At 36.8% G+C, this 9,911-nt stretch overlaps 2 protein-coding genes and 1 non-coding gene across 3 annotated transcripts; 1 reads left to right on the top strand and 2 right to left on the bottom strand.

Annotated features, from left to right (window-relative positions):
* Positions 1 to 1,309: 1,309 nt before the first annotated feature.
* Positions 1,310 to 3,225, bottom strand: pomp (proteasome maturation protein). The gene is made up of 6 exons (XM_072451320.1): positions 3,139 to 3,225; positions 2,757 to 2,854; positions 2,608 to 2,668; positions 1,847 to 1,948; positions 1,567 to 1,660; positions 1,310 to 1,468 (listed from the first exon to the last, which is right to left on the bottom strand). Exons 1-6 carry the CDS (start codon positions 3,139 to 3,141, stop codon positions 1,401 to 1,403), a joined length of 426 nt encoding a protein of 141 aa, XP_072307421.1. The 5' UTR covers positions 3,142 to 3,225; the 3' UTR covers positions 1,310 to 1,400.
* A 662-nt stretch (positions 3,226 to 3,887) lies between these two features.
* Positions 3,888 to 3,959, top strand: trnac-gca (transfer RNA cysteine (anticodon GCA)). Its single transcript has one exon. It is a non-coding gene; the product is annotated as a tRNA-Cys (tRNA).
* A 1,025-nt stretch (positions 3,960 to 4,984) lies between these two features.
* cunh11orf65 (chromosome unknown C11orf65 homolog) lies at positions 4,985 to 7,147 on the bottom strand. The gene is made up of 8 exons (XM_072451319.1): positions 7,076 to 7,147; positions 6,919 to 7,011; positions 6,806 to 6,859; positions 6,544 to 6,735; positions 5,644 to 5,774; positions 5,300 to 5,446; positions 5,169 to 5,224; positions 4,985 to 5,081 (listed from the first exon to the last, which is right to left on the bottom strand). Exons 1-8 carry the CDS (start codon positions 7,145 to 7,147, stop codon positions 5,032 to 5,034), a joined length of 795 nt encoding a protein of 264 aa, XP_072307420.1. The 3' UTR covers positions 4,985 to 5,031.
* Positions 7,148 to 9,911: the final 2,764 nt, after the last annotated feature.

Genomic DNA, 9,911 nt, shown 5'->3' with positions numbered 1-9,911 from the left:
TAAATAAAAGCAATTGAATAGAAATTGTTACGGCAGCGGAAGATCTTTACCCATAAGGCTTTGCGAGCCAGAGCGAGAATAAAAATACCGCTTTTGTACGACGTAAATGTAAACAAACATTGATTTAAACATGTTTTCTGGCTGTATGTTCTTAGACAAACTTTCTAATGAATTGAATTAATAGACTAAAACATGAACTGTGACACCATGAGTGAGGTGGTTGTCAAAATTGTTGTGGTATAAATAATGGCGGTAGTGCCGTTTTTTCTCGGCTGGTCCGATGGTGGTGCGGATTCATTTGATTGCCACAGTGAGTTACAGATCCTACAAGTTTCTTCTCTCCCCCCCACACCACCGCCTTTGACTAGCCTTTTACTTTTTCTACAGATATAAATAATAGCGTTGTAGAGTTTAACATGCTTTGTCATTATAATGTGTCAGATTGGACAACACATTTCACTTAAACGCAGTTTATGAGAATTTTATTAAACTTCGTCCCATTTTAGGATTGTAATTTTACTTCCTGGTTGTAAATCATGACATCTTTAACATTCCATAACCGTTACCTAGCAACCCATGTAGGGCAAAACTCCTCTTATGTCACCGAAATTATTATTTGACATAGAAAAATATATGATGAAAAACCATGTCATATTCATGTGCATATAACATATTATTTTGTCCTATGTTATCTTATTTTTATTTTATCTTTTTATTTTTCCTCTATTCCTTAAGAATAAGAGGTTCTGTCTATAGGAGTTTTGTTTATAAAAGTTTTTCTATTAAGTGTTTTTTAAAGCTTCCTATAAGTTATCTGCTCTTTTCTTCTGTATCTACTTGCATTGCAACACCAAAATGTCACCATTTACAAATAAAGGAATATCTTTCCTTTATTTTGATTAGTGTTTATAGGTTCAGAAAAATGTTTGTTGTAAATTCTGTCTCGAGTCTGCTCTACTTGCTGTCTTTATCAACATTTATTCACAAACTGCTACTTGATTACAACAGGTATTATACCACCAATATTTATTTAACTATACCATTTTCCAGTTCAGTTCTAAAACTCATTATATCCTATTCATGATAGCCTATTATAATCTGATGTAAATGTGACGTGACCATGATTCATTTATGGTCTGACAGTGCCATTGACAGTAAATTATGGCAAATCCATGTGTCATTGTGATGCAGAAACAAAAGACAGCATATTTTATGATTTTATTCTTAGAGAAAGTAGAGATGAACTCCAAATACCAGATTATTGACATTTCTTTGATTGCGTAATAAAAAAACAAGACCACAAAGTATTAAAGTCAAGTGTTTAATAACAAATACCACAATTCAACGTTTGCTTCCATTCTGGACCCTTGAAACATTGTGCATAGAAAACCCACTGAAATTTACAGCAATCCAAGTTTGTATTCCACCATAAGATGTGGCTCCCCCATCATTTCACTCTCAGTCGGATCTGCACAGACACAAACCGATGGAAATAGTTTAATAAAAGGTCAAATACTGATAAGCACTCATTATACAAATATGCAGGGCGATTGTGAGGGCTTTTACCATTGAGGACGTCTTCAAATCCGATCATTTCGTCACCTCCACGCAGTGATTCGAGCGCCACGTTTGAACTGGGCAAGAACGGCAGGCGCTGGATCTGCAAATGACAAGGATCAATTTGGTTGGACAAAATGCATTACTTTTCGCTTGTTTAAAGAGAAATAGCAAGATGCGCAGCTTGTGTGCATTTGTTTACCTGCACACATGTTACCGTTTCATGATACTAGATACTGCCTCTTGTTCTTGTAAATAAAACAGTAGAAGAGAGACCTGGGGCACGCACCTGTTGAGCTGCTCTGTACTCCATCTGTAGTTTGAGCGGCGCGTGAAGACCCTGGATGTTTCTGACTGTGGATAAGTTCATCTTTTCCTTGTTTAGCTGGTGCTGAAAACAAGAAAAAGAATAACAAAGTAGCAGAAACTGCTTTAAAGAAAACAGGACATATAATCACCTTGTTGACCTGAAGTTGTAATTGTCTAACAACGTAATATTTTGTGATCTTCAGTTAAAGGGCATCTATATTTTGTTATGTAATTCACTATTCATTGCATATTAAACATAAATCAGAAAAGAGGTGGCATAGAGACCAGTGTTTATCAACCAGACGTACGGGCATCCTGGGGTACGGTATCGACATTTTTATTTTATTAATTTATTAAATAAATAATCAAATAATTTAGTTAGTTAGATATAGATATATATACATATACATACATATACACACACACATTAACAAAGCGTCGAGAATGTGCTAAAATGTGCCAGTAAATGTTGAGGGTCAAGTATCACACAAAACGTGAACAGATCATGAAAATTAACCAAAAAAGGGCAGAAACAAATAGATTTTTGAGGACATTTTCAATAGTAAATTAATGAGTATAATTAACAATATAACGGCAAATGGTTTAAGAATTACCATTACACAAATTTAGGGTGTAATCAAGAAAAAAATATTAGGAACCACTGTTATAGAGAATACAAATAAAATACGACTTCTACAAATCTGTTCAAACGTTTAACTTCGATGCATTTAATGGACTTACGTTCTTTTCTGACAGCTCTAGTGAGTGACTGGGAAGCAGTTCATTTTTGATGCTGCTGAACCTGTGAAACAAAGCAAAAAATACACGCAGTTCAAACACAATGTCGAGAGAATTTATCATTAAAACAAGCAAAGTAAAAGCAAACTCACCCACTGCGGAGTGCGTCCTGGAGTCCGTAAGATCCCTGCGGACAGAAACCTGCCACCGGGACGCTGTCTTTCATCTGTGAACTAAACCCTCGCGAATCCTGTGATCAATGTGAAGAAATACAGTTAAATAATTGCAAACACATACAAACCGTGTCAATAAATCACCCGTAAAATAAAGAATATGGGCAGCAATTACAAGTCTAGCGGTGCATTAGCATGGGTTAGCTTCAATGACTCGTCAAATCCGCGTCTCGATTTGACGGCAGAACTACGCTGTATGTGTTCAGTGCAGGGAAATATGTAAACATTTAAACAAACCGTGTCCACAGTCAAATAGTTCAACAATATTTGCCATAAAACTGTTGATAAAGCTTATATTTACCATCGTGATTCTGTTTGTTGCTTTCTTTTCGGCTTTGGCAGTTTCCTTTTTCTTCTTCTTCGTTGGTGATTTCTGGCGGTGAGTATCCAAGTGTGTCACATTACCGCCACCTACTGTCGCTTAGAAACACGTACGTCAAAGTGCTGATCACGTGACTCAGACGGTTCCGGGTTCGTCTCAAAACAAACATGCTCAAACCAGAGCTTATGGAGGGTTTTAAACGAACCACAGAGCAGTCAGTCTCAAACCTATGATTCTATAAACAAGAGAGAAAGAGGGAGCTGTGCCCTGCTGTGCTACTGACCGCTACTGACGTCACATTCTCTAAAGTTTGTACCACTTTCTCACATCGCCGTCACATTGAGAGCTGCCCTGTCCTTCTCGGATTTAGCTGCTTTTCCAATGTAAGAGAAAATAAAGCACAAATAAATGGAATCAAATAGACTGCGTTCCTCCACAAAAGGAAAATGTAGGCCAATTTTAAAATAAAACCTTAAATGTAAAAAAAAAGAAACTTCCGGTAGCTTTGGAGTGTCTTTAATCCACTTCCGGCGCAAGGCATGTCCGGTTTTTTTCTTTCTTCTTCTACGTTAATGCCTCTCCATACGTCAAAAATAGTATCCATAGTAATCGAACAAGAAAATGTCATACAAATATAAATAATGTATCCGTTTACACATCGACCTGGACCATCGACCTGGTTTTTCATCACATATTGTTATACTATTGTAACACTCAATTGATGCGACGGGGGTATAGCTCAGTGGTAGAGCATTTGACTGCAGATCAAGAGGTCCCCGGTTCAAATCCGGGTGCCCCCTCATTTTCCTGGCTCATTTTTGCTTTAGAGACAATTCAATTCAGTATATTTTTGTAACGCCTAAAATCACAACAGCCGCTCCCTCGAGGGAGACAGAGAAAAACAGATTGAACAATGTTCATATGGACTTGGCAATGTCCCAGCATCCCGTGTCCTTAGACAAATGTCCCAAGCTCCCCTGTCCTTAGACCCTCCTTATCGGCCAGGTAAAACTACAAAACCTCCTTGGGAAAAAGTAAAAACCTGGAGGAGTTTCACAGTGAAGACACACACACACCGACTCCTTCAGACAGACAGTCGGAAGCGATATAGACAGTGGAGATGGAGCCACTCAATAAAGACTAATAAACAGAAGTATCAAATATGTCCACAGCAATCAGAGAAACATACAGCTGATGTACAGGAACACTCCTCATGTGCAGAAATGAAACAGTTATTCACTAAAAATGTGTTGAATTTATGTGTGTGAGTAAATTTATTCATGAACACATTTTAAATTACAGCAGTAGTGTAGCATTGTCATGATAATAAAATGTAAAACTTGACTTACTTGGCACGGATTATAATACCGTGATGACAATGGTGACGACAACTCTTTTCAGAGAATATAATGTGTTTTCTTCCAACACAAAATCATGGTACTTTATTTTTATACTTTCCATGTGCTCTTTTATTAGTTCTGATATTAGATTATTCAGAAAAGGTCCAATTCATCCATAGTTTTTCAATTTGTCGATATTTGATCAAAAGTATATCGTTTCGATACTAGTTTTGTCATATTGATTTATATCTGGGTTTGGATTTTTTGGATAACCCTAGAGACAAATAATTAAATCTGTATGAACATGGTTGGTAAATTATTACATGTTGGTTATTAAACATGCCATAACAAAATCCGAGTTACTAAATTCCTAAAGTTTAATCTCCCAGTAACATTCAGCTGAATGCTCCTTTCAAATATAATTTTTCATACATTTCAACCAACAAAATTATGTGTTATTATTTCACAATAATATTGTATTCATATTGCAGGCCCGTGTCTGTTTTATTGATCGCACAAAGGAAGAGGAGCATCAATCTGATGGTTTAATTTCTGTGGCCAACCCAACATAATGAAACGGACCTGGGATGAGAATGAAACCATGAAAATGCTTGATCTACTAAACTACACCAGCAGATGGAGCTGTACAATAATGTAAAAATGACATACCAATACTCCTTTCTGAGGGCTGACTACAGGCTAAACATCTCCACTGAGTCATGTATCTGCACAAACAAGGAGAAATACATTCATATCCAACAACAGTCAACAAATTATTAAGATAAAAGAGCATACTTTACTCTTCAAAGTTGATCGTGTCCGACCAGGCCAGAAGTTCATTCAGCTCCCAGTCCATTATATCTTCAGAGTTCTTCTCCAAACGGTTCACCACTTCCTGTTTTGAATTATCCACCAGAGACGCGGCTTCCAAGCGACCGCGGCTGTACCTGCACAAAACAACATACAGGAGTAAAAAGAGCCTCAGACGCACAATTTTAACACTAATCACGTGTAATCTCTATGTCTATGATTTATGATTTTCCAAGAGGGAAAATAGGGAAACTAAACATTTGTTAAATTCAACATCATATGCTGTCATTGGTGTGTGAAGATGACTATTTGTACTCATTTGTAAACCACTCACATTTGTTTGAGCCATTCAATTTTCTTCTTCTTCCTCCACCGGACTAAATCCTGTCGCCTTTGCAGTTTTGTGTAACGAAAATCAACTTTCTTTTCATCATCACACTCTGCTGATTCACTTTTGGGAACCAACTGTGAAAGGAACATACAGTTAATTAAACGATTGAATACACTCAATCATTACTACAGGTTTTCAAGTTATAAAAAAAGCAACGATTAGCAAAGTGGAATGGTTAGAAAGAGGATTTCGAAGAGATAATTTTGGTTGAAAGTGCTGCCAGTTTTGAGAGTCAAGTCTACATTATCGTATTATAATAAGTCACACCTTTTTTATAGTTTTGGCCAGGATGCGAGTTATACTCCAGAGCGACTTATATGTGATATTATTTGTTATTTTCACACTGGCAACTGCATTTCACATGTTGATTGTTTTCACACTGACAACCACAAGAGGGCGCTCTAGGCTCCAAGCGACGCAGAAGAAGAATTTGCACTTCCTCTACCTCTGGAGTTTGTGGAGTTGTTTAGAAGTGACACAGAGGAAGAAGAATTCAGTGGATTTAGTGATTTGGGGTAAAACTGATGCTTTGGTAAACTTGTTAGCATGTTCTTTATGCTATAGTTATCTGAATAACTGTTCATATGTTACATTAACATACCAGACACTTACCACAGTTCGTTGTCTGTGCGTCATGTAGCCAAAGGTGTTAGCGTTAGCATAAATACACCTATTCACCATGTTGTTCGTTCTCTAATCGTTATTATTATGAATTGGTTCTTGGTCCTGGATTTCATATATACTTAAACTCCGGAAAATACGGTAGTCAGAATTCACCGGACACTACAGTTTTTCATATACTGCATGTTAAGATGATCTGAGTATCCTGTACGTCGCCTCTACCATGTTTCTATAGAGCCTCCAGTTGTTGTTCTCAGAGCGTTGGTACCGTCCCGCCTGGGCAGCCTCCGTCTCATTGGCCGGCTCACTCTGTCGATTGGGGAGCTTTGCATAGATCCTTGGACTGCTGGCGCACAGGTCCGCTATCGGCCGATACGTGAAGATTTTATAGAAGATGCTGGGAGGAAAAGTGGTCTAAAAAGAGAAAGATTCAGACACACAATTAGATACATAGACTATTGCATAAAAATGGACAATCTCATACCCCGCCCAGACGAAACCTGATGAAAACTCCTGCAGCGGCGTCCAGCAGCTCACCCTGACAAAGACACAGTTATGACCACATTTTTATGCATTTAAGTACAATATTTGGAATACCTCTCGTGGGTTAACCGTCTTGAGAATCATCTGAGGATCTCCATGGTGGCAAAGGCCGATCAGCTCTTTGTAATGACCAAAGATGGCTCTGAACTGAAAAGAGCAAACGTCGGATAAACTTTTTTAACATGAACGCAAATGTCACAGAAAACCCTACCAAGTAACTCCTCCAGGCCTTCTGAATGACCACAGCAGCCGTTTGGTGTTGTTCCTCGGCGGTTGCCATCATTTTCCTAGAGTAGAAATTAGCACGTAGCTAGCTCTGAAGCTAACAACAGAATTTAGCAATAACAGCTAGCAAGCTAATGGAAATAACAATGACCAAAAAATAGCTTTATTTATGTGAAACGGAGAACTGTGTGAGAACAACAATTTACAATTTATACAACAGTTATGTCTAGTAAGTATTTAATAACCTCACTATAAAAATGTAGGGTGTAATCTGATATTATGTAATTTTAGATAACTCTTTATGCTAGCAAGTCAAGCTAAAATGAAAGAAAGGTTATCTTCAGTGAAATCAAATCAAACATAAAGACTACTTGTCAAAACTTGATGATATCAGAGAGTTATTTTTATGAAGTCATTTCTCTACTAATGTGCTTCTAAATATAAGTTATGCACAGATATGTTTAAGTTATGAGCGAGTCCTTACCTTAAGAACTCACGCCTTCACAGTGTCTTGTGTAACCTAGTAACGCACAGGTTACATTCACTTCAAAATAAAAGCTTGTAAAAATGTTTATCTTTTAAATATATAATTTTACTTACTGAGGATGATAAGTGATCATACTTGGCAATTTCCATCTGTAATGTAAAAGTTTGCTATTTTATTTTTGCTATTTTTTGCTAGTTTTGGAGAGGTTGTAAATAATGAATAAAGTGTGAAAGCCCTTGGAATCAAATGCATGTTTATTTTCTTAACAAAGGACAAAAATCTAGACAGCTCTGCTATTATATGCTACATGAGATAACATCAATTAATTCATTAATCGACTACTTGGTGTGGCTGTAATAATTAATCGTAATAATCATGACTAATCATCTGTAATCAACAAGCATCAATAATGTTCTTTACTTGTATAAATATTGTCTCTAGAAGCCTTCAGTCACTATATTTCAACATTTATTTTAGTTAAAAAGTCAACTGTACAGAAATAATTGTTTGACTAGTGGACTACTACTCATTACACTCTCTCAGGCTCATGTGCCTGTCACAGTGGCTCATATTCGTCAGCCTCGATTCACATTCAATTACTGTGTTTCCTCCTGTCATCGTTGTACTCTTACACATCCTGCTAATGAGACTCGTTTAAAATTCTCTGCCTGTGATAGTTCCAACGTGCCGTGGACTAAACCCACACTCATCGTTGCAGCGTTTATTTATGTTTCTCTTTATGATAATATGCCAAAGCAATATCGGCCATACGCTTTACTTCAAAATGCATTCCATTTTTAGTTTGCAAAAATGGTCCACAGCGATGGACACAGTTCAGTGGCACAGTGCCTAATACGAATTGATAAGAAGGCCATTATGCAAATCTTCATAACAATGCGCCTTTCTGAACACAAGCCTGTGGGTAAAACTCCTCTCTCTCTATTAAAGTTCATCATGGGATCCATTTACACTCATTTGGAAAAAACACCTAGGCTTGTATGAATGTATCTGTGTCACTTTACCTATTTTGTATTAAACTGTTGTTATCATATCTGAAACGTGTGCCGTTTGTCAATGAAGAAGACATGTTATCCTTTTGTTGTAGTAATTTAGACAAAGTGAGGAACACGATTTACTGTATTTTCCAGACTATGAGTCGTACCTTTTTTCATAGTTTTGGCCGGGGTGCGATATATATATATATTCATACTTATATACTTATACTCCGGCGTGACTTATATGTTATATTATTTGTTATTTTCACACTTGCAACCTTATTTCATACTCACAACATATATATGTTTTTTTTCTTCTCTATTATGCATTTTTTGGCTGGTGCGACTTATACTCCGGTGCGACTTATAGTCCGGAAAATATGGTATTTAATTGTAAAATTGGGTCCAAAACAACATAGCAAGTGGCGGGTACTATGTTTTTAATTTGAAAAAACAACATTTGACATATGAACATTTAGTGCATGACCTGAAGTTCGAACTATTTAATGAATCACAAGAAGAGATGTGGGTGGAGTTACGGGGTGGGTGAAAAGAGAAATGTTCTGGGCTTAAATGCAGGAAAATCCAGGATTACTGAAAAAAAAAAAAAAAACTTGACATTTATCATGGGAAAAACATTATAAAAGTTTGTGTTGCTCAGTATTTCTCTTTTTAGGTCACCCAAGTCACCTTTGTCCAAGTATAATATTATGAAGTGTCAAACCAATGACACAAAAGCAGCAAAAAGCTACTATTCCCCATGCTTGTTAATACTCTGAGACTTAAAGCATCTTGTGTTGACAGAGTCCCAGTGACGTTGGTCTTCTCTTTGAATGCATTTCGAGCAGTGATGCCATTTGAAGAAGCCCGTTTGTTGTTTGTTAATAAATTGACTATCATCATCAGCTCTGTTGATTTCCACGTCCTAATGTTTCCCGTCTCACGCGGCAGACGACAGTGTATCGTTATAATAAAATGCAGTGAAAATGTAGTCCTGATACAGTGGTGTAGCAAAGGAACACAACTATAAGATCTTGGTTTGAATTTGCATTTATTCTGTCCATTTTGTCAACCATTTGATGAAAGGGAAGTATCAAAATAAGTATCAAACTCGTGTATGTAAAACTTAAAGCAATGACAACCAAATCAGCCATTCTAGAATCAATTTGTATAAGGACTAATACCAAAAAGAAAATTTGACAAAATGCTTAATATTTCTTATAAATTCCACCTGGACATGTTTAATAAAAAAAACTAGGTTGGATTTAATATCAGATTTTTCTTTAAAGAGTAGATCAGACCACAGAGGCCACAAAGAGCCCAGTCTTTTGTCTAAAGTC

Source organism: Eucyclogobius newberryi, unplaced genomic scaffold, assembly GCF_026437365.1.
Source record: "Eucyclogobius newberryi isolate DKJ021-1_F unplaced genomic scaffold, fEucNew1.0.hap1 SCAF_18, whole genome shotgun sequence".
In the NCBI taxonomy this organism is placed as follows: Eukaryota; Metazoa; Chordata; class Actinopteri; order Gobiiformes; family Gobiidae; genus Eucyclogobius; species Eucyclogobius newberryi.
This window is presented reverse-complemented; position numbering and strand designations above follow the sequence as displayed.

Bases quoted from the DNA above. Each gene is read 5' to 3' on its own strand.
- pomp (XM_072451320.1), bottom strand. The intron at 1,949-2,607 runs GTAAGTCCATTA...TCTTGTTTTCAG, and splicing joins TAGAGCTGTCAGAAAAGAAC to CACCAGCTAAACAAGGAAAA. The intron at 1,469-1,566 runs GTAAAAGCCCTC...GTGTCTGTGCAG, and splicing joins ATTTGAAGACGTCCTCAATG to ATCCGACTGAGAGTGAAATG.
- cunh11orf65 (XM_072451319.1), bottom strand. From the start codon at position 7,147: ATGATGGCAACCGCCGAGGAACAACACCAAACGGCTGCTGTGGTCATT. The intron at 7,012-7,075 runs GTAGGGTTTTCT...TGCTCTTTTCAG, and splicing joins AGGCCTGGAGGAGTTACTTG to TTCAGAGCCATCTTTGGTCA. The intron at 5,447-5,643 runs GTGAGTGGTTTA...TGTTTTGTGCAG, and splicing joins ATTGAATGGCTCAAACAAAT to GTACAGCCGCGGTCGCTTGG.